At 35.9% G+C, this 24,988-nt stretch overlaps 1 protein-coding gene across 1 annotated transcript in view; it reads left to right on the top strand.

Moving 5' to 3' along the window:
* MTREX (Mtr4 exosome RNA helicase) overlaps nt 1-24,988 on the top strand; it is an 82,991-nt gene that overhangs the window by 47,760 nt on the left and 10,243 nt on the right. The window contains exons 19-23 of the mRNA XM_007486321.3: nt 7,852-7,980; nt 12,629-12,739; nt 15,339-15,527; nt 20,345-20,508; nt 24,348-24,453. Coding sequence (XP_007486383.1) covers nt 7,852-7,980; nt 12,629-12,739; nt 15,339-15,527; nt 20,345-20,508; nt 24,348-24,453 — 699 coding nt within the window. The remainder of the gene's footprint in view (nt 1-7,851; nt 7,981-12,628; nt 12,740-15,338; nt 15,528-20,344; nt 20,509-24,347; nt 24,454-24,988) is intronic.

The following is a 24,988-nucleotide window of genomic DNA, read 5'->3' as shown; positions in this document are numbered from 1 at the left end:
GGTGTTGGAGCTTGAGCCTCCCTGCCCTCTGGAGGCTTTGATGGGATTAAGTCCTGCTGGGTTGATGAATGTACTCTGAGGCCAAAACCTCTGGAAGTGGGTGGGCAATGTGGCCTATCTCCACTGTTGCAACTGCTGCCTACTCTTAAGCTCTGCATTTCTTCTCTATTTGCTTCCCCACTGCCTGTGTTGGGCACTCTGAACCTAGCACAGCTTTGTCTGCAACCTACTCCCTCCAGACCAGTGCCTTTGCCCACCCAGAGGTTCCAGCTGCTGCTGGAGCTTTAACATCCTAGGTGGGGGAGGGGTACCGGGACCTTCCTTCTTCCTTCCCCTTAAACTGGAGTGTTCTTGAATTCTGGCTTTGGGTAGGCCTTTTAAGTTGAGTCCAGCACAAGGGTTCCTTCACTCTGTCTTGTTGTTAGGTTTGATTTTCAGTCCCTTGGAAGCATTTAGTTTGTAATCGGTATGGAAGGGTTTTCAGAGGTCTGAACTTTTGCCACCTCCACACCGCCATCTTCACTCCCCCTCCTCTAATGTTTTCAGTAGGAATGAGTGTTGTATTGTGTCAAAGACTTTTTCTGCGTCTCTTGAGATAATCATGTGATTTTTGTTTGTTTGCTTCTTGATATGGTCAATTATGTAGATGGTTTTCCTAATATTGAACCATCCTTGCATTCCTGGTATAAATCCCATCTAATCATAATGAATGACCCTCCTGATCACTTGTTGGAGTCTTTTTGCTATAATTCTATTTAAGATTTTTGCATTTATGTTCATTAAGGAGATTGGTCTATAGTTTTCTTTCTCTGTTTTTAAACTGCCTGGCTTTGGAATCAATACCATATTTGTGTCATAAAGGCAATTTGGTAAAAATTCTTCCTTGCTTATTCTGTCAAATAGTTTGTATAATATTGGGATTAGTTGTTCTTTGAATCTTTGATAGAATTCACTTGTGAATCCATCAGGTCCTGGGGATTTTTTCTTAGGGAATTCTTTGATGCCATGTTCAATTTCTTTTTCTGACATAGGATTATTTAAATATTCTATTTCTTCTGTTAATCTAGGCAATTTATATTTTTGTAAATATTCATCCATATCACCTAGATTGCCGTATTTGTTGTCATATAATTGGCCAAAATACTTTGTAATTTTTCCCTTAATTTCCTCTTCATTAGAGGTGAGGTCTCCCTTTTTATCTTGGATCCTTTGATTTGGTTTTCTTTCCTTTTTTATTAGTTTGATCTGTATTTTGTCTGTTTTATTTGTTTTTTCAAAATAACAGCTTCTAGTCTCATTTATTAAATCAATATTTCTTTGACTTTTGATTTTCTTAATTTCTCCTTTAATGTTTAGAATCATTAATTTAGTTTTCATCTGGGGATTTTTAATTTATTCACTTTCAATTTTTTGATTCGCATGTCCCAATTTGTTGACCTCTGCCCTCCCCAATTTGTTAATATATGAACTCGAGGATATAAATTTCCCTTGAGTACTGCTTTGGCTGCATCCCATAGATTTTGAAAGTATATCTCATCATTGTTGTTTTCTTCAATGAAATTATTAATTGTTCCTATGATTTGTTCTCTAACCAATTTTGGAGAATCACTCTTTAATTTCCAATTAATTTTTGATTTGCCTCTCCATTTACCCATACTAAAGCTTATTTTTATTGCATTTTGTTCTGAAAAGATTGCATTCATTATTTCTGCTTTTTTGCACCTGTTTGCCATGTTTTTATGCCCTAGTACATGGTCAGTCTTTGTGAATGTACCATGTGTTGCTGAAAAGAAGGTATAGTCCTTTTTGTCCCTATTCATTTTTCTCCACATATCTATTAGCTCTAAATTTTCTAAGATTTCATTCACATGTCTTACCTCTTTCTCTTTTATTTTTTTTAATTTGATTCATCTAGATTTGATAGAGGAAAGTCTAGGCCTCCCTCTAGTAGAGTTTTACTGTCTATTTTCTACTTCAACTCCACTAGTTTCTCCTTTAGAAATTTGGATGCTGTACCATTTGGTGCAAAGCTATTGATTACTTATATTCTGCCTTTTATCATGATGTAATTGCCTTTCCTATCTCTTTTAATCAAATCTATTTTTAGTTTGGCTTTGTTCTCAATTGAGGCCCAATAGATTTTGCTCCAACCTTTAATCCTTACCCTGTGAATGTCTATCTGCCTTGTGTATTTCTTGTAGACAACTTATGGAAGGATTTGTTTTCTAATCCACACTGCTATTTGCTTTCATTTTATGGGTAAGTTCATCCCATTCACGTTCATAGTTATGCTTGCCCCCTCATTTGGATATCCTCTCCTAGTTTCTCAGTTTCTTCTTTCTTTATATCCATTTAAACCAGTCTTTTGCTTTTAATCAATTCCTCTAATCCCCATTCTTATTATACTTTCCACCCCCTCCCTTTTTTTTCCCCACTTATTTTTTTTTTAGGGCCTGTTAAGTCCCCCCTCCCCCCATCTTTCCCTCCTTTTTGTACTCCCTGCTCCACTTCCCCCCCCCCCGCCCCCTTAGTTTTTCTCTTCTCACTTTCCCTGTAGAATTTGATACCTCAAGGGATCTAAATGCTCTTTCCGCTCAGAATTGATTCCACTGAAGGTAAAGTTTAAATATTACCTATTAGTACTCTCTTTCTCTCCTCATAATAATCTTTACCTCCCCTTCCCATGTACCTGTTTCTGTGGTATAATTTAGCCTATTTTTTTTTCTTTCCTTCACGTTTCTCTTAGTGCCGTCTTCTATTCCCCGCCCCCTTTTTTAGAGTTACAAATAACATTTTTCCATATATTACTATATGCAATTTGATCTTATTGAAGCCCTTAAGGAAGAGAATTTAGATAAAAACACATTTTTTGTCTTTTCCCCTCTCTTTGTTATTTAACTTTTCATGTTTCTCTTGATTTTTGTGTTTGGATATCAAACTTTCCACTTAGTTCTGGTCTTTTCTTTATAAATACTTGACAATCTTCTATTTTGCTGAATGCCCATACTTTTCCCTTGGAAGTATATAATCAGTTTTGATGGGTAGGTGATCATTGGTTGAAGACCCAGTTCTCTTGTCTTTCTGAATATTATATTACACGCCTTGCGGTCCCTTCAGTGTGGAAGCTTCCAGATCTTGTGTAATCCTGAGTGGTGCTCCTTGATATCTGAATTGTCTCTTTTTGACCTCTTATAGAATTTTCTCCTTAGACCTCTTATAGAATTTTCTCCTTAGCTTGAAAGCTCTTAAATTTTGCAATTATATTCCTGGGGGTTGTCTTTTGAAGATTTAGTTTAGAGGTTTTTCTATAAACTCTTTCAGTGTCTATTTTGCCTTCTTGTTCGAGAACATCAGGGCAGTTTTCTCGGATAATTTCTTATAATATGATGTCAAGATTTCTGTTTATTTCTGGGTTTTTGAGTAGACCAATGATTCTCAAATTGTCTCTACTAGGCCAATTTTCGTGATCAATTATCTTCTCAGTGAGATATTTTATGTTTCCTTCTATTTTGTCAATCTTTTAGCTTTGCTTTATTAATTCTTCCTGTTTTGTGAGGTCATTGGCTTCTAAATGCCCAATTCTGGTTTTTAAAGACTGGTTTTCCACTCTAATTTTTTGGGATTTTTGCAATAATCTTTTTATTTTCCTTTTTTTGTTTTGTCTGTCTTGCTTTTTATGGCTCCCAGCTGTTTAATTGCATTCTCTAGTTTATCATTTCATTTGGTTTCTTTTCTTCTTTCTCTAATTGGGACTTCCTGTCTTTTAAACGGATTTTTTTTTAACTATGCCAAAACTCCTCCATTTTTCTCAAATCTCAGATTTAAATTCTTCAGTTGTTTGTGGCCAGTTTTCGTTTATTTTGTACGGTTTGGATGCATTTAATTGTTTGTTGTCCTAGTATTTCCTCTGTAGTCTGGATTTTTTCTCTCTTAAAAATTGTCCCTGGTCAAAGCCTTCTTCTTGATCTTCTTGGTTGTTGGAAGTTGTATTTTCTGGGCATTGTTTGTCATCACTATGCTCCTTTTTCCTACTCTTTCTAGCCAGGAGTCTGAGTGAGGAGGACAGGCTCTCTGTGTATGGAGCTATGGAAAGTGGCTTTTGCCTGAAGCCATCTCTCATGTCTCCATGGCTTCTACTATGTGCCACTCCTCTCTGTGCTATTTCTGTGCCCAAAGTCCGAGCTCTTCAGCCTCCTGGGGTCTCAGGTCTAGCTGCTCTCAGGGGTAGGTCCCTGGTGGTCTTAGTCAGCTGTCAAGGATCTAGAGGTACCCCTCAATTCCTCACTGATTCTATCAAGCTGGCTCTGATTCTGTCTCCATAGTGTAAAAGAGAGATTCTGCATTGCATGCTAAGGGCATCATCTGTCAATCAAAAGGAACATTGCATTTGGAATGTTCCCAGGAAAAGACAGTTGGAGCCAAGCTAGCAGCTGAAGGAGACTTACTTCTGACCTAAGTTGAGAGTCTCTCTTGGCTTCTGAAATAGGAGGGAAGAAGAAGTTTTTGTGTGGCTGAGGGTGGTGGCTGACCCTGAAGAACTAATTGTATATCTGAGATTTGAGTTTGAGGAAGAAGAAAGAAGAAAAATAATTGTCCTCATAGCTTTCTGACTATCTCTGATAGTGACTGATTGCCATATTCCCAATACCCTCCTAACTCTCTCTGTAGAAATGAGGGAAACCCCCTCCCTCTTACCTCATCCTCTATCCTTGTCCTGTCTTCCCCGATAGAACCCTTTCGAGAGAAAAGAGTATCTTCTCTAAACCTCATAGTTCACCTTGAGTTACTTAAAAGGTGGCTGACTAAAAGGGGGGAGGGGAAAGGAGGCAGGAAGGAGAGGGTGGAAACAGGGAGGTATTGAGGGAGGAGGGTAGGAAAATCTTGATCCATTAGCCATATTGTTACAATTAATAGAAACCCCAGAGTATCTCCTCTAGTATCTCTCTATCAGAGGTATTGCCTTTATTACAGTAAGTGGGGTGGGGAGAGTCGATCAGCTCACGTTTTGGTGGAAGTTTTTTCACCCCTTATAGTGTGGAAATGCCCAAATCCCACTTACCTTTAATGTTGTGTCCTACTGTGGAGTCCCTTCATTCATATGAATTTGTATTTTTTGGCCTTTTGAGGTCTTTATCAGTAGGTAGTGAGGAGAGGAAGAGTCCTGGGTTTATACTGCTGCCATATTTACCCGAAAGTCTCTCCATTTTGTTAATTTTAGAAACCAATTTAAAATCTTAATCCAGAGATTTTGTGATGGAAGAATTTGTGAGAATGCAGAGTTTGAGATATACAGACTTGTTGAGTAAGTCTAAATTAGCATAGCATTATAGAATGAAAAGTTACTTTATCGGGCAGCCTTGGTGAAGTATTAGCACACTTGCCAAGCTAGCATTGGGGGAGCTATTCTATTTCTCCTCTTCTTAGTGCCCAGGAACATTTTTTTGCATGCCCCACCCCTCTGTCTAACCACCCAAAGCCAACACTTCCTCCCCTCTCGTGTAATGTGGGGCAGAGAGGAGGGGAGAGGAGGCCTTACAGGCAGTTTGAAGTTACAGTTTGGGTACATGAACTTCAAAAACTTCACCAGCTGTGTTATAAGGATAATTTTTAATTAATGGTGCTTAATTTTACATGACCATAATTTAAAAGCAATATAGGATATTGGAATATACCTAACTTAAAACTTATCCCTTCCCCCAGATGTGTCCATTTTTATTCCCTAATAAAGCATGTATTTAATATAATAAAGATTAAGCAGATTTGTAAAAATATGTGTGGTTTTCAAAATTGTGTACTAAAACTGAAATACGACATATGGCATAATTTTAATGCCTGTGGGACTAAACTAGACAACCTATATATTATGACACTGCAGTTTTTAAGCAAGCATCTCCTATTGTGAGGGACCATCCATCCACACCAATTGATACCTGCAATGCAATGCAAGTGGATTAGCCGGCCTGAAGAAGCAAACCCTGTCAGGGACCCAGGAAGTGATTTCATACCAGCAAAATCAACATACCAATCTCATCCCACCACTTCTATAGACTCTAATGGATATCACCCAGGACTCCAAATCCTAAAGCCTTGGAAATAACAGGATGAAACAGATTATGTATTTCATTCATATTCCTATAATAGTTCCTTTTTTTTAATGCACATATTTTACTAGGATACTATTCATAGAACCAGAATACAGATTCTCAGAGTCTATATAAACTTAGCCCAAATTTTGACAGGATGGAAAGACACTGAGTATAGACCTGGCAATAGATTCTATCTGTTATCAGAGTGCCATTCTTGCTAAGTTTAGAGCCACTTATTACTGGAATGTGAGTGGCCAGATCCAAGCGATGAATTATTTGAGGCCAGAATAACTGGTAAGGATCAGCTACTAAGACAAGGGGAGGCATCTGCATTTAGAAGGTGCACTCACATTAATATAATATGTTTTTTTGCAAATATCAAAATATTTATTAACAAAAATATTTAAATGCATACTAAGAAACACTTAAGATGTGGTTCATCTGCTATATCTGTGGCTGGTGTAGCTCATAATAAATATTTGTATTTTGAAATCTTAAATTGTAGCAAACCTTTTTGAATAATACCTCATGAATAACAAAGTTAGAAGTAATCTTTTCCTAATTAGTCACTGAAACACTAGATGTAAACTTATTTTACTATTATAATAATTGGTTGAATTTGGCCTGTAGTCTACTTTGAGTTCAGTTTTTGCTGGCAAAATTCTTTGCTAATTTCCCTAGTAACATACTCCCTCTTGAAAAATTAACATTCACAATGAAATCATTTTAGATTTCCGGTAATTGTTATTATAAAAATATATCTTTTTAAAGTAATTATTTGTTGTAGCTTTTGTTTTGGCTTGATAAATTATATTTTTGGCAAGAAAAATGACATTATCAAGGGCCTAATTGAAACATTTGTGCATTTATTTCTTGAGTAATGAAAAATTATCATTTTCCTTCACTCCACTATAAATAAAATCCATGTTTTACTATTGTTACTGTATTTGCTATATGTTTTTATATAAAAACAAAGTTACCTTAGGAGAGATAAGTTATTAATATTGGGTTTTTGTATAAAGAATATTCTACTAAGCATTATAGATTATTTTCAAAGTTTTCTTTTTAACAGCAGCAATTTAAAAGTCATTTTTTTTCAATATCATTGATTCAAGTGTATCTTCTTACAACATTTGGACATCTAAAATACAATGAAAAATTAACTTTTATTCATAAATATTTGCCTCTTTCAGTAAGATACTTTTCTCTAGCACTTGATTAATAGCAATATTTACAAAAGAAGTAGTAATTTTGATTGTACCTGAATATAATGATTTTTTTATCTGTTTTGGTGACTCAATCTTTAAAAATCCATTTGAACCTATACATTAGTTTTTGTTTTATTCTAGGATAGAAATGGAAAATTTGTTATATCCTTTAACTTGGAATACTTCACATGTGGTTTTACCTCAAGTGTTATGAACTAAGTTATATAAGTAACATCTTACTTTTGCAAAGTTCCCTGGAAATTTGTCACTTTTAACTCATTTCTCCTTCCAAAGAAATTATACGTGGCCCCAAGTTATGTGAGGAAATTAGACTAATAGTCACTTGTTCAACTATATAATCAAATTATATTTTACATAATTATAATTTGATGTAATCATCAAGAGATGAATTTGGATTGTACCATTCATCAGAAATATTCCTGATATTCATCTTATTGGAAGACACAGATTTCCAGTGAATTTAAACTATATTATTCCAGTCATTTTTTAATTGTTATATCTAGTTCATTAACATATCTTTCTCTATTTCTCTCTAGCCTAATTCTGGTGAACTAGATCCTTTATATGTTGTGGAAGTACTCTTACATTGTAGCAAAGAGAGTTTGAAAAATTCTGCCACGGAGGCTGCTAAACCAGCAAAACCTGGTGAGAAAGGAGAGATGCAGGTTTGTATTTGATTTTTTTTTTAATCCTTGTCTTTACACCATAATTATCAGTACTGTTGACTATTTAGAGTGTGATTCCTAATTGTTAAGAACATTTTTTTTTGCCATTTTATGAATTTAAATGAAAAGGTAGATAGGTACATACATACGTACAGACATACAGACAGACAGACATAGAGTAAAGATTAAAATTTAGGGGAGACTGGGGAGACTGAGGCAGGTAGAAATTAGTTTCTCTCTGCAAGGAGTATTATATTTTTTTAGAGGTTTATTGAAGATTAAGGATTAAAGAAAATACAGGATAAGAGACACGTGTCCAGGCCATAGAGAGGCCTAGACACAACCTCACCTACATTATGAAAAAAAGCCACGCCTGCCCCAAAATGGAAGTCCAAGAGCCCGAGAGCCCTTCAAAAGCCGTTGAATCAGCTTAAATACCTTCTCGATCTCGGTCCACCTCAGAATTCCCGTGAGATTACAAGGCATTCTGGGGAAGTGGAGCAAAGGCTCGTGGGGATTGTAGTCCTGTATTCAAGTCTATTTTTTACATGCATACATACATACATACATACATACATGCATGCATGCATGCATGCATACAAACAAACAATATTGTTGTCAGGCTAATAAACCAGTTTTCTTTGGCATTTGTCAAATAGAATAATTTAATATGAAATGGAAATTATAAATCTTTTTATGATATTAATATGCATGAAATGGGAACTGATTTTTTTTAACTCATGGTTTACAGTTTGTAGTTCATAATTTCTAGCACTAGAAAAGACTTTTGAAATCATCTATATTCAGTCCCCACATTTTACAGATGAAGTAACAGACTCAGAAGTCAGTGTCACATAAAACATCTCATAGATATTTAACTGATTATCCCTGTAGTTAGGTATTGTGATACCAAATAGAATTTAATTATCAGCTTATCGTGTTAATAGTTTTGAATTTTGAAACATTTTGTTAAAGCCAACCCCATTTGGGTTAGATTTTTTTTGTTTTGTTTTCATTCCTCTAAAAATGTCATGTTAGAAGATTAGAAGAATTATTCATCCAAACCAACCTAAAACAGACATTTGTTAGAAGCTGTTTAATTTTATGTGGGTTAGGACATTATCTTCAAACATAATGTAGTTCTTCATTTATCCATTATTTCTCTCGTGAATAATTCTTCCACCAATACTAATTAAATAGGGCATCTTGGAGAGATTTTGTGGACTGAAATACTAATCACCATCCTGGTAATTACTAATCCTCTTGTTTAGTTTGGCTGGTTGTTAGATAATCTATCACCAGCCTGTTTTCCATGGAAACTCATCAGCAGTGAGTTTTGAATATTGGGTAGACTTCCTACTGCCACGTGACCCGTCTACAGTTTAGACAGTTTTTAATAAAGAAGTCAGATTTGGTGTCAGAGAACCCAAGTTAACATTCTGACTTTGCCACATTCTACCTCTGTGAACCTAAACCAATCATATCCTTGGGCCCTCAGGCTCCTTGGATAAAAGTGAAGGGTTACACTAGATGAAAAAATGAAAGAATGCCAGTGATGGAAAGCTCATTCAATTCTAAAGCAATATATTTTACTTTGGGATAGCATTTGTTATTAGAAAAAATTTCCTCCTTAAGCCAAAATCTATTAACTTCTGTTACTTCTAGTACTGTCATCCAGTACCAAGTTTAAAAAGTCCATTTCTTACTCTTTTGTATGATAGCCTTTCAGATGCTTCTGTATATCCACCCCAAGGGAGTTGATAGCATATTAATAGGCAAAGGTTATTATTAAACATCAAAACAATATCCCCTGTCGTCATCTTTTGCTGTTTTATCTTCCTTTTCTTCTCTCCTTCCTGAATCTTACAATAAAGAGAAACTTGTCCTATTTTGCTCAGGTATCACTTCATGGATCCAGTCCTGTTAGTGTCATTTTCTAGCTACTAAGCATAAAAAAATTGAACTTTAAAAATTAAGAATACTAAATTTATTCTTGTGGAGAATACTAAGAAGATTGTCGATAATAAATTCCTTAAACATAACAAACATATCTCTTTTACTTAATTGTACAATTCCCAGTTACGTGTGCAGTATTTATTGTCACTTAGTAGATACTGTGTGACAATCCAGAAAATCCTCCATTTCTCTTAGTTGGTACACATGGTGAGTTTCATGACACTAGAAATTTCTCTGAAGAAATGACTAGAAAAATCCTCTCCAAGCTCTTTTCAGATATAGGATAAAAGTCATAAGGATAGGGAATATATGTTATGAAATTTGGGCACCTGTTCTCCCAACATTTGTAGGACTTTCTTCTAGTCCACCATGCACGGCCCACATACACTTAGGTTCATAACTTTGATCTATGACCCTCTTCCCCAACTCCCTACATGTGTCTGTCTTAGATAAGGATAAAAATAAATATTCTATTGTAGAAGGAACACATGTCATTACTTCATTGAAATTTATTTAGTTCAACTAAAACTACATTGATTGATTTAATTGTTTTTAAGATTGTGAATTGGGTTGTTTTTCAGCTTACATGTTTGATTTGAAGGAAGTGCTATTTCTAGGAATACATTTATAATATTTTCAAATAAAGCTCATTGGTTTTTGCTGCTTATATCAGCCACATTCTTTACTTGAGGAAAATTTTAATTAATGGGAAATTTGTAAAGATTATGGTGCATATTAAAATACGGTCTTTAGAATTGATTTGCTTCCTGAATACTAACGCTGATATTTTTTTCAGCTATCTTAGTATATTCTAACAAAATTACACTGTATTTGACAAGGTTTCTGAGTAAATTTGATCAAGGATCATTAGATTCAAGGCACTATAGTGTAATTAGAAGAGGCCTGAATTTCATTCTGCAGACCCTGCCTCTTTAGCTGTGCCTCAGTTTCTTTATAATGTAGGATTAGTGGATAACTAGGTATCTGACAGATGTAGACTGATTCTTTACATTGAGACTGAAAATAAACATAATTTACAACTAGAAAAGTGAATAAAAGCATTATTCTTGCTCCACTAGAATCAGATCTTACTAAAAGTAGATTCATCATATATTTTGAAGTAAATTCTTAGAATATCAGGCATAGAAACATTCAAATGCAAGATAAGAAAAACTTCATTTTAAAATTATCTTCATTCCAAGTTATACAAATAGCCCTGTTCTACTTTCTCTAGTGATTTATTCCCCTGTTTAAAGAAGGTAAACTAGAGAAATTTAAAAAGAAACTTAATGAACCATTATAATATGACTAATCAGAGTGTAGTCTCTAGGGGGTGAGTTAATTGCTTTTGTCCTAGATAGGTCCTTGGGATTGCCATGCTTAATTTAGTATTTACTCTCATAAAATCATTTAAATCAGGGACTTTCTATGAGGATGGCTCTTTGTACCTTTTTAGGTAGCTAAAATAGAGTTCTGCATCCTTAACCCAATAACAATTATTTCCCCTTCCATCAGGTATTGAGAAATGGAAAGTATAAAATTCTTTTTTTCCTGAGTTATACATGTATTATCATGGTAAAACATTTCCATATTGTTCATTTTTATAAGTGAATCATTTTATAAAACCAAAACATAAACCCAAATAAAAAACTGAAAAATTATGCTTTCATCTGCATTTTGACTCCAATAGTTCATTCTTTGGAGGTGGGGAACATTCTTTGTTGTAAGTTCCTCAGAATTGTTCTTGATCATTGTATTGCTGATAATAGCCAAGTCTATCACATTTGATCATTCTACAATATTGCTGTTACTGTATACAACATTCTCCTGGTTCTTCTTATTTCACTCTGCATCAGTTCACATAAGTTTTTCCAACTCTTTCTGAAATCATCCTGCAGCACAATAATATTCCATTACCATCACACACAATAATTTGTTGAACCATTTTCCAACTGATTGACATCACCTTAATTGGAAAAGACAAAATTCTTAAAAGAGATGGAGACTGGTTTGGTAGACGGGTTCTTTGCTCCTCCCCATGCACTGCTCCGACCCCTTATTTCCACCTCTCACTCCCTCTTCCCCCCACCCCCACAACCAGCTGGCCTGCTTTGGGTGCAATTAGATCTTGGTTTTGGCAGAACTACACCTGAGAGGCATCAGACATTAGTTATAAGCCTCCCCACCCAAGCATTATGCAGACCTGAGCAGATCAACCAACAAAAAAAGGAGCCCAAGTGGCTGTCTCTGAGAAAAGACATTGTGCCAACCTATTAGTCAGTCTTGTATGATTCCTTGTGCTGCTGTAATTGTTGATTACATACTGGCTTGAATTAATTATCTCTGTGTGTGTGTGTGTGTGTGTGTGTGTGTGCATTTAAAGTTTGACTAAGCTCCTTTAAGTGCAGGGGCCATGTCTTTTAAAAGCCTTTATATTGTTCAAAATTGTTGACACAGTTCTTAAGACCATAAAACTGTAAATTTAAATCTAGAAGAGATCTGAAAAACCATCAGGTTTAGCCCCTTCTTTTTTGCAGTTTCTATAGGATATAGAATTCTTAAGTATTGTGGATTTCTTAATTGGTCTCATCTGTTTTATGCTGCAATGTTGACTTTCTTTGAGGATCCCATTAGGAGGGCATGTTTGCATTGGCTAATTTAGATAACCATATCATAAAACTTTTATTATTAGGTGGTTCCAGTTCTGGTGCATCTCCTGTCTGCTATCAGCAGTGTTCGGCTTTATATTCCCAGAGATCTGAGGCCAATTGACAACCGGCAGAGTGTTCTAAAATCAATACAGGTACAAATTTTTATTTTAATTAATTTTTAAAATCCTATGAATTTCTGCAACCTATGTTGAAGAAACATGAGAGCCTTTTTAGAAATAATTTCTTTCCTTAAAATACTGTATTGTTTTATTAATTAGTGTAGTATAGTTATTGTTATTTAGGGGAGATTGCCACTAATTATAATAATTCTTTGAAATAAAGTTACTGTAAACTAATGGGTGTAGAACCACCAGTTGACCACTTATTAAAACTGCAAATATAGAATATGATGATTTCTCAAGATGTTTACTTATCTTCACTAATACATGAGGAGATGATTTCTCAAGATGTTTACTTATCTTCACTAATACATGAGGAGGTATTTCTCTTTTCTAAATGCTAAATATGACATGGTTTAGTAAAAAATTTGGAATAACTAGTAAATGATCTTCAGGGTTTTCTTTTGTTTTCAATTTTTTTTTAATGTTCTTAGTGCATATGGGAAGTACTATGACCATTATGGCATAAATCATAGTAACCTAGGAGACAATTGAGCCATAATTTCATCATCTGACAAACATCTGTCAAGTACTCAATCCTGTATTTTCCTAGGGGACATATAAAATGTAAGTGGTACAGTAGATAGAGCTATATCTGAAGTCATGAAGACTCATCTTCCTAAGTTCGTATGTGGCCTCAGATCCTAACTATGTGAAACTGAGCAGGTCACTTAACCTTATTTGCCTCTGTTTCCTCATCTGTAAAATGAGCTGGAGAAGGAAATGGCATACTACCCAGTATCTTTGCCAAGAAAGCCCCAAATCAGGTCATGAAGAATCTGGGCATGACTGGACAACCCAACCCTATCCACACTGAGCTTCATGTTTAGTAGCTTCATTGCCAATTGTGAGACCTTCAGCAAATCACTTTGCCTTTCCATGTTTGTTTTTTGTTTTTGTTTTTGTTTTCACTTGTAAAATGAGGTTGCCAGAGGAGGTGAGGTGTAACAAGTCCCTTACAGGACTAGAATATCTCTTCATTGCTTCTTAAATATCTGGATGATGTTTTCCTCCCACTGGGCATCTCACATATTCTCCATATTTTTTCAAAGCACCAGTTAAGGCTAAGCCATCACATTTGCCAGATCTTTCAGGACTCTTGAATGTTGTTTTTATACTTTAAATCATCTCGTCCCTGGCTAGAGAACCCTTCCCTGTGAAACCTCCCTAGATAATTTTGAACCATTATAGACCATGTTTGAACTCAACTTTCTTCATTTGACAAATCAGTGCCTCCTACTTTTAACTTTAATGTAGCGGGCGCGCGCGTGCGCGCGTGTGTGTGTGTGTGTGTGCGCGCGCGCACATAAAATCAGTCCTCAGCTTTCATGGGGATAATGTTCCTAGAAAATGGTGGAAAAGTTAAAAAAAAAACACAAGAGTTTGTGTCTACTAAGGTAGGATGAATAGGGAAGTGTCTGGTAGCTGCTTCATGAACTTACATACATTGCACTTCTCATTTTTTCTCTAATGTGCAGTCACACGTGTGCATAGCTGCCATTGCAAAAGTGAAAATGAGGTTACTAATAAAATTATGCCAATGCTTACACAGAAATGTTGACAATTGAATGTTGTTCTTATGTTGTTACTTCTTTTCTGTGCCTGTTTCATTTCTGCAATCATTTAAATAACAATTGTCTTTCTCCGGTGCAATGTTTTGCACAAAGTAAATAGTCAATAAATCTTTTAATGGTTCATCATATATTCAAAGAAAAGGACTTAAACAATTTTTTTAGCATTCCTTTAAATTTTTGAGTTCACAAAATCTCTCGCTCCCTCTCATCCCCTTCCCCATCCAATCAAGAAAGCAAAAAATCAGATGCCAATTATACATGTGGAATCAGGCAAAACATTTTCATATTAGCCATATTGCTCAACAAAAAGAGAATTATAGTTCAGTTTACATGCAGACTTATCAATCAGTTCCTTCTCTGGTGGTGAATATTTTTTCATTATGGATCTTTCATGTTCTCCAGTCATTGTTTTGATAGCCAGATCTTTCACAATTGATTATCTTTATCTTTTCAGTATTGCTATTACTGTGCACAGTGATCTCCCAGGTCTTCCCACTTCACTTGCAAGTTCATATAGGTCTTGCCAATGTTTTTCTGAAACCATTGCCTTTCCTATTTCCCACAGCACAGTAGTACTCAATCATGTCACAGCTTTATTCAGGCATTCCCCATTTGATGAATATCATGTGGATTTCCAATTCTTTGCTACCACAAAAAACTCCTTTTCATTTTCTTTTATCTCTTTGAGATACAGACTTAGTAGTGTTATTGCTGGATCAAGAGGTAACATAAAATTTAATGTACCTTTGGACCTACTTTAAAGTTGTTCCATTCCCCAGAATGGTTGGACCAGTTCAAAACTCCAACAGTTCATTAGTGTACTTATTTTTCCCTCATTACCTCTAGCATTTGTCATTTCTGATAAATGTGAGTTGGTACCACAGAGATTTTTAAATTTGCATTTCTATAATTAATAATGGTTTAGGCCATTTTAGGAAAATGGGTTTTTGAATTTTCAGGGTGTCAAGAACACTAATTTTTAAATCATTTTCTTTTAGGAAGTTCAGAAACGTTTTCCTGATGGTGTCCCATTACTAGATCCCATTGATGACATGGGCATACAAGATCAAGGACTGAAAAAAGTTATTCAGAAAGTAGAAGCGTTTGAACATAGAATGTATTCTCATCCACTTCACAATGACTCAAATTTGGAGACTGTTTATAAGCTTTGTGAAAGAAAAGCACAGGTATTTACAAATTCTCACTTTTTTGTTATATTTCCCTTAATCATTATCTATTTAATCAATATCAAGCACCCACATTTCATTTGCATATTACTTCAAATCTTCACTATTTCTCATTAACTAAAAAATCATTCACTTTTTTTTTAACCCTTACCTTCTGCCTTAAAATTAATACTATGTACTGGTTCCAAGCAGAAGAGTGGTAAGGGCTAAGCCATGGGGTTAAGTGACTTGCCCAGGGTCACACAACTAGGAAGTGTCTGAGGCCAGATTTGAACCTAAGACCTCCCATCTATAGGTCTGGCTCTCAATCAACTGAGCCACCCTACTGTCCCCCATTCACTTGACTTAAAAATTATACTTCTGAATTAACAAGGCAGTTCAAATGCCACCCTGCTTGTGTGTATTCTATTTTGAACTTCTTTCTGCTTTTTTTTCTCAGTGTTTTTGGGTGATTTGTTCCGAACTTTTCCTTTTTTTTTTTTAATTATCACTATAACTATCCCATACTCCCTCAAGCCCCTCCTTCCTGGCCAAAACTTTTCACTTCATGCAACAAATGAGCATAATCATGCAAAATAAAATCACACATTATAGGTGTTTTTAAAAATGTCTTGTTCTGCATATATCTCCTAAGAGGTGTGGGTATCATGCTTCTTAAAAAGCCTTCCCAAGTTATGCTTGGTCATTACATTGATCAGAGTTCTTAAATCTTTCATAGGTGTTTTCCTTTATAGTATGGTAGTATTTATATAAACACTTCTCTGGTTCTGCTCACTTTAGTTTAATCAGTTAAGTCCTACTTTGTTTCGATATCTATCCTTTTTGTCAGTTCTTATAGCAAAAAAAAAGGTTCCATTTTGTTGCTTTTTTTTTAATCCTTACTTGCCATCTTAGAATCAATACTGTATATTAGTTCCAAGGCAGAAGAGCAGTAAGGGCTAGTCAATGAGAGATAAGTGATTTGTCCAAGGTCACACCAGCTAGGAAGTGCCTGTGGCCATATTTGAACCCAGGACCTCCTGTTTCTGGGCCTGGTTCTCAATTCACTGAGCCACCCAGCTTCCCCTTTCCTTTCCCCCATCCCCTTCTCATTTTATTCTTATGCAATAATTAATTCAGCTATTATCCTGGGTAATAGTCACCCATTTTGTTTCCTATTCTTTGCCTGCCACTTAGTAGGTGCTTAATAATGAATGCTAATTGATTAATTGCTCTAGTTTGCAATCTGATACCAATCAATAAGACAAGGGAAAATAGTTGCAAAAATGAGTAGATCAGGTCAAGATGGTGGCCTAGAGACAGCAACAGTTCAGACCTTATAAACCCTCACCTACCAAGAACAAAATACTCAGGGGCAGCTTGGGTGGTTCAGTGGATTTAGAGACAGGAGGTCCTGGATTCAAATGTGGCCTCAGACACTTCTTAGTTGTGTGACCCTGGGCAAGTCACTTGACCTCCATTGCCTAGCCCTTACCACTCTTCTGCCTTGGAGCCAATACACAGTATTGATTCCAAGACGGAAGGTATGGGTTTAAAAAAAAAAAGAACACAATGCTTCGAGGGGTCTGAAAACCAAATCTAACAATAGGACAGAGGTAGGGAACCCTCCTCTTGGACCCAACTTAAAAGGTATGCTCCCAAAAAAACCTGGATTCTAGAACGTGTGGGTTTAAGGGGAAGGAAGAAGGAAGGTCCAAGGACCCCTCCCCCACCTACAGCACTGAGCCTCTAGAGGTGAATGGAATCTCTGGGCGGGCCAGAGTGCTAGTCTGGAGGGAGTACTTTGCTGGCAAAGCTGTGCCAGGCTCAGGGCATAGAACACAGGCAGCTTAGAGGCTGCTGGAGAAGTGCAGAGCAGGCAGCCTAGTCACAGCCAAGACCTCCATCTTGCCTGCTCTGTTCTTGCGGTTTTGGCCTCAGGGCACAGCCAGGTTTACAGATCAACTCCTCCCTGGCTCAATCTCATTAATAGGGCTGATAAAAAGCCTTCATAGGGCAGGGAAGCTCATGCTCCAACACCCATCCCCCACAGACTGATCTGAGAGCCTTGTTGACTAAGCTCCAAGGGCAAAAACTGCAACAAACTATAGGCAACAACTTTGACCACATGGCAAAAAGCCCAGCTCCTTTTCAGGTTCTGCTGTCAGCTGGGGAAGATCTGACTAACTTGATCAATCCCCAGAACAGAGAAGAAGCTCCTTCAGCACAGAACAGCCCAAGCCCACAGATCGAACACATAATGAGAGGAGCAAGACTACAGGCAACTATAGGGGTGAAAGAAGGGGAAAATATGAGCAAACAACAGAAAAAAAAATTACAATCAACAGCTTTTATCTAGGCAGTGGACAAAGAGCAAACAATAGAGGATGATCAGGGGAACACCAAGCAAAAACACAGAAACTCCAACGATTTGGAGACAGGCTTTAGAAGAACTCAAAATACAATTTTAAAAAAATCAAGAGAGGCTGAAGACAACTGGGAAAAGAACTTAAAAAGCAAAATAAATCATCTGGAAACAGAAAATAGTGTCTTGAAAGTCAAAATTAATCAGCTTGCAAATGAGGTAAAGGAGATGAAAGATGATCTCCAAAGAAAATTAGACCAGAAGGAAAAGGAAGACCAAAAAACCAGGGATGACATTCAAACTTTAAAAACTAGACTACAACAACTAGAAACAAACAACTTCACAAGCCATCAGGAAACTATAAAACAAAATCAAAAGAATGAAAAAATTGAGGAAAATGTGAAACGCCTCATCTACAAAACGGAAGATTTAGAAAAAAGGTCCAGGAGAGACACCTTAAGAATCATTGGTCTACCAGAACATCATGACAAAAAAAAGAAAAGAAAACACTTGGACATCATTCTACAGAAAACTGCCCAGACATTCTAGAGCAAGAGGAAAGAGTGGAGATTAGAAAAATCCATAGAGCACCTCCTATATTTAATTCCCAACTGACAACACCCAGGAATATTATAGCCAAATTCAAGAAGTACCAGACCAAGGAAAAAATTATTATGACCTGCTAAGAAATCATTCAGATACCATGGAACTACAGTTGATATTTCAGAAAGCAAGGGAACTAGGTCTACAACCAAGAATCAACTACCCAGCAAAAATGACTATATTCTTGCAGGGGAAAGTATGGTCATTTAATAAAATAGAAGACTTCCAAGCATTCATAAAGAAAAGACTGGACTTGAACAAAAAAATGAATGCCCAAACACAGAACTCAAGAGAATCACCAAAGGGGAAAAAAACAAAAAAAAAAACTTTTTTATGGGACCCAATAAGTTAAAATGATTTGTATCCCTACAAGAAAAGAGAATATTGGTAACTCTTAAAAATTGTTATCATCGCCTGAGTAGCTAGACAAACTGTATAGGACAAAATGCTAAGATATATGTGTGTATGTACACAGCTGGTAATAACTCGGAATGTGAATGACATAAACTCACCCATAAAACGCAAGCAAATAGAGTAGATTAGAAACCAAAATCCTACCATATGTTGTCTATAAGAAACACACATGAGGAAGGTAGACACACATATGGTAAAGGTAAGCAGATAGAGCAAAATGTATTGGGCATCAACTGATGAAAAGAAGGCAGGAGTCATAATCATGATATTTGACAAAGTCAAAGTAAAAATAGACCTAGTTGAAAGAGATTGGGTAGGTAATTACATCCTCATAAAAGGCAGTATAGACAATGAGGAAATATGAGTGCATGCCCTTCTATTGGGGAATGGCTGAACAAATTGTGGTATATGTTGGTGATGGAATACTATTGTGCTAAAAGGAATAATAAACTGGAAGAAATACATGTGATCTTGAAAGACCTCCTGGGACTGACGCAGAGTGAAAGGAGCAGAACCAGGAGAACCTTTACACAGAGTTGGATACACTGTGGCACAATCGAATGTAATGGACTTCTGGACTAGCAGCAATGCCATGATACAGAACAATTCAGAGGGACTTAGGAGAAAGAACACTATCCACATTCAGAGGAAGATCTGTGGGAGTAGAAACACAGTAGTGCAAACAACAACATGGAAATGGGTTTTGATCAAATACACATGTAAAACCCAGTGGGATTATGTGTCGCCTATGGGAAGGGTGGGGGAGGGGAGTGAAAGAAGATGATTCTTGTAACCAAGGAAAGATGTTCTATATTGATTAAATAAAGTTTTCCCAAAAAATTAATTTTAAAATTATATCTATTTTTTAAAAAGAGTAGATCAACTTTACCAAAGAATGAGAGCATAGATTCTGAAAGGCCAGTTGGAGAAAATTAGAAGTGTCAGCAAACAAATAGTAAGGTGTCATGTGTAAATGTCTGCAAGACGTCAGGGGCCAACTAGATATAAATCTTCCCTTGACAATGATTTGGAATATGAAAGGTTCAAAGGAAAAATGGTCCACTATTTCTTCTCTGTTGCTGTTCTGTACCCTATTGATCAGAATGATGAAAGTCCCAGCTTGGTTGACATAATCTTAGTATTTGGAGCTCCCTTCTTATCATCAGTTTCTTCTATTTTTTGGAATGTTATTAATCAAATGTAGTTTAGGTCATTTCCAATTTTTATTTCCTCTTTGCATCTCCTGCCTTGCATATCTATGTACTAAAGTTCTCAGATACATATGCTATCTTTTTTCATTTTATTTGTCATAATTTTATTGTGCCCCCACTTTCATGGTGCTTCTCTTAAGAAATTTGTCCAAACATACCTTCATTGCTCAAAGCAATACTATTTTCTTTTATTTACCAAATAGTGACTTAGTGAATTTAACACTTTATTTTTTTGACATTTTTAGATTGCAGTAGATATTAAATCTGCAAAGCGAGAACTAAAGAAAGCAAGAACTGTTTTACAAATGGATGAGCTAAAGTGTCGAAAACGTGTTTTGCGGAGACTGGGTTTTGCTACATCTTCTGATGTCATAGAGATGAAAGGACGAGTGGCTTGTGAGATCAGCAGGTAAAATTAATTGCTTTTTCATGCAGCTAATCTTGAAATGGTACAAATTATTCTTTGAAATATTTTTTTTACCAATTGACATAATAAATTTTCACATACGTTTTCTAAAGTTATATGATCCAAATTGTCTTCCTCCCTCTTTCTCTCCCTCCTCCCAGAGTTAGCAAGCAATTCAGTCTGGGTTATATATGTATTATCATGCAAAACATATTTCCATCTTGTTCATTTTTGTAGATGAATAATCTTATAAAACCAAAACCTCAAATCATATACCCAAATAAACAAGTACTAAATCATATGCTTTCATTTGTATTCTAACTCCAGAGTTCTTTCTCTGTAAACAGGATAGCATTCTTTGTCATAAGTTTCTTAGAATTGTCCTTTGGATCATTGTTTTGCTGAGAGTAACTATGTCTATCACAATTGATCCTCCCTCAATATTACCGTTACTGTGTTCACGTTCTCCGGATTCTGCTTATTTCACTCTATATCAGTTCATATAGGTCTTTCCAGCTCTTTCTGAAATCATCCTGTTCTTCATTCCTTACAAGGACAATAGTATTTCGTCACCACCATGTACCATGATTTGTTCAGCCATTCCCCAACTGAGGGACACACCTTAAGTTTCTAATTTTTTGCCACCACAAAAAAAAAAAAATCAGGAATTGTGTAAGATGATTTCAACCCTCTTTATTTAAATTTGCAATTTAGAGTATTGTACCTAACATGTAAACATCACATTTTTTCTTTGGTAAGGAGGTGTAATAGATGGTGGAAATGGGGAAGATTTATATAATAAAGGGAAAGGGTGATAAAAAAATGATACTCTTCCCCCTTCTAAAGCTGCCTTCTGCTTTACTCTCCTGGTTTCTCAGAAGGATCTATTTGGAGAGATTGTGGTAGTAATCTCTTTCCCCACCTCACTCTCAAGTTTCCTTTTAAATTACTTGAATCAGTTCTTGAATCCTTAACTACAATTTATTGTTGGGAAACAAAAAGGGTACAGAACAGATTGAGAATATGGATTTTTGTATTCAGGAAAGGAAAGAGGGAGAAGGGGTCCATATCTAGCTAATATCCTTCCCCTCCCCCACCCACCCTCACCCCCAAAGTCAAGTGGTTCAGAACGGTTTGGTTCACCTGACTTACTTAGGGTCAGGATGATGAGGACTCTGATTCTTGTCTGCATAACAAGTGTCCTCAAGCTCAGATTTAAGGAGGTAAATGGAAACTCTTCTGGTTCGGACAGTTTCTTTCCCCAAAGTCTTGTCCAATAGGTTTTATCTTCTAGTGGGTTCTGGGTCAGGAAATTCACGCAGAGAAGTTCACTGGATCAAGAAGCCTGGTTCGACCTACCTGTCTGGTCTATAATGCCAGCCAGAAGTTCACTCCCAACTGTCTGGGTCAGCTCAGCTCTCTCTTCCCAAAATTCTGAATTCCTTTTCCTGCCTATGCCCCACTGCTATGGAATTCTGCAGCTCTCTCCTTTTTCATTTCTCTCCATGGTGTCAAACCTTCTCTCACAGAGGTATCATAAAGCACTTCAGTGAACTATAATAACCTGAAAGGTTTTAATATCAAACTTTTAAGTGCAAAAGAAAGCTGATCTGGTTTGCTTTTTTTTTTAATTAAAAATAAATTTTTATTGATGTCTCTTTGACATCACCAAAATTTCCACCAGTATCTCTCCCTTTCTTAGAAAGCTATCCCTTACAAGTAATATTTTTTTAAAGATTCCTCATTTTACTCGTATTGACAAATTACAGTATTCTCGAAGAATATCAGAAAGTTATGAGAAGCTAATAGATTTCTTTTGGGGGGATGGTAATTAATTTTATTTATTTACTAAATTAATTTAGACTAGTTTACCATTGTTACATTATTCATGTTCTTTCCCTCTCCTCCTCCCACTGCCAATGAGCAATTCCACTGGGTTTTACATGTGTCACTGACCAAGACCTATTTCCATATTATTAATAAGAACAAATAATATTTTTAAAGACAAAAAAGAATGAGGAGTGAAAGAAGTTGGAAAACTGTTCAATATCTTGGGGAAAGTCTGATCATATATGCAGTACCACATTTTTGTACTTAATACCTCTCCAGAAAATTGGAGTAGGGAGTATCTTGTCATCTACACTTTGGAGCACCCATATCCCTTTGGAATTCTGCTTGGTCTTATATCCAAGTGTCTTTCCACTTGCCACTGGTGTAGTCAGTGTGTATGGGGAAGGGTGGAGCGCTACCTACTTCACTTGACTTCAGGTCATTTAAGTCTTTCCATGCTTCTCTCTATATCATTTCTTATAGCATAGTAATATTTGTTATATTCACATACCACACTTTGTTTTACTGTTCTTCAATCATAGTTACTTTGTTTATATTTTTTTCCTTTCAGAATAATTACCGCTACAATTATTTTGTTGTATATGGGGACATTCTTAATCTCACTGTGGCCTCTTTCTTGGATTATAAACCTAGTACTAGAGTCTCTGGGTCAAAGGGTATGGACATGACAGCCACTTTGTATACATAATTCCAAATTGCTTTCAAAGGGGTTTATGCCAAATTATGGCTCCTCCACTATTGCATTAATGCATTTTTCTTCCCTTAATCTGCCCAACATTGACTATTCTCATCTTTTATAAAATCTTTGCTAGCTGGCAGAGTGTCAGGTGAAAACTCAGTGTTGTTTTTGCATTTCTCTTATTCATCATTTAGAGTATTCTTTCATGTTGTTAATAATTTGTTAATAATTTGTTGTTAATAATTTGCAGGTTTTTCTTTTGAGAAGTTTGTTCATATCCTTTCCACCAATGGCTTTTAGTCTTATATCTGTTCATTGTTTATATCTTTGATACCAAACACTTATCAGAGAAATCTGATACAGATTTTCTTTTCCCTCTATTCAACTGCTTCCCTTCTTTGGTGGATTAATTTTGTACATGTAGAAACTGCAGTATTTTTTGTATACGCGTCCCTTGTCCCCTCTTGACACTGCCACCACCCTAGCACAAGCTTCATGCCAGACTATTGCAATAAGTAGCCATTTGGTTTAGTGTCCCAGCTTCACATTTTATCGATTCCAGCCCATCTTCCACTCAAACTAGTGGCTCCTTACTGGTTCTGAGATAAAATCTAAAATACTCTTAGCTCTTACTCTTTCATAGTCTGGCCTTTCCTATCATTCTGATGTTCCTGACCCATGCTTGTCTTCCACATACACTATGATCTAGATAGAGTGGCCTCTTTGCTGTTCCTCACACATTATACCCTACCTCTTGACTGCCTTTTCACGGGTCACCTATGTCTGGGATGCCTTCTTCACCACTTCTTGGCTTACTGATTTCCTTCATCCAAGACTTAAAACTGGTATACTGCCCCACCACCATCCGCCTCCCCATACCAGTAGTGTCTTACCTTGTATATATCTTGTGTGATTATAGTTATTTACATTTTGGTGTCCCATGTCCCCCACAGACTGTAAGCTTCTGGGCAGGAACTAGTTTTTGTCTTTCTATCTATCCCCAGGGCTTAGAACAGTGCCTGACATATTATAAATGCGTGATAGATCATTGTTAATTGATTGTCGTCAGCACTGTGGGTGGACTTGTCCCACGGTGATTCTCTTACACTGAGGAAATGAAAAGGTCCTTGTCTTCAATATGATTTTATACTTACAATGCTCATTTTTATTTCCTTCTAAATATTCTTGTTCATTCTCTAGTTTCTTTTGATCTTTGCCCATTCTGTCCTTTATCTGAATGGTTAAATATTGTGTTTTTTAACAAAACTTAAAAAAATTTTTTTCTTAATTATTTTCTTTCTTTTTTATATAGTGCTGATGAACTGCTTTTAACTGAAATGATGTTTAATGGACTTTTCAATGACCTCTCTGCAGAGCAGGCAACTGCATTGCTAAGCTGTTTTGTATTTCAAGAGAATGTGAGTTAATAAACAGTTAATGAAGTTAATAAATTAATGAATCTTATTAATCCAGGATATAAAACAAAGAACAGGAACAACTTTATAGTCTTAGTGTTATTACTAGACAAATTTAATTAGGAAGAAATTAAATAATTGAAAGAATATTAAGAGAAATGTTAAATGTGATTAGAAGAGGAACAAGAATCATTTCTCAACATATTGAGAATGATTAAATTAGAAACTTATATTATTTTTCAGTACATTTTTGCAGATGGATTCTCTTTTATTAAGTAAAATTGTTAAAAAGGTTGCTGAGAAAGTAGTTGATTTAGAGCCAGAAAGTACCTCCTAGGTCACTCTCAGTTCTGATGCCTCATTTTACTACTGAGCAAACTGAAGCCCAAAGTTTTAAGAGATTTGCCTAATATCATGCAGGTAATCATGTATTTGAACCTGGGTCTTGTGGTTCCAAATCTAGGACTTTTTCCTCGTCACCACTATTAATGTTAAAGTAATAAAACATCACGTCTAACTTTAAATATTAGATGTTACT

Source organism: Monodelphis domestica, chromosome 3, assembly GCF_027887165.1.
Source record: "Monodelphis domestica isolate mMonDom1 chromosome 3, mMonDom1.pri, whole genome shotgun sequence".
In the NCBI taxonomy this organism is placed as follows: domain Eukaryota; kingdom Metazoa; phylum Chordata; class Mammalia; order Didelphimorphia; family Didelphidae; genus Monodelphis; species Monodelphis domestica.
This window is presented reverse-complemented; position numbering and strand designations above follow the sequence as displayed.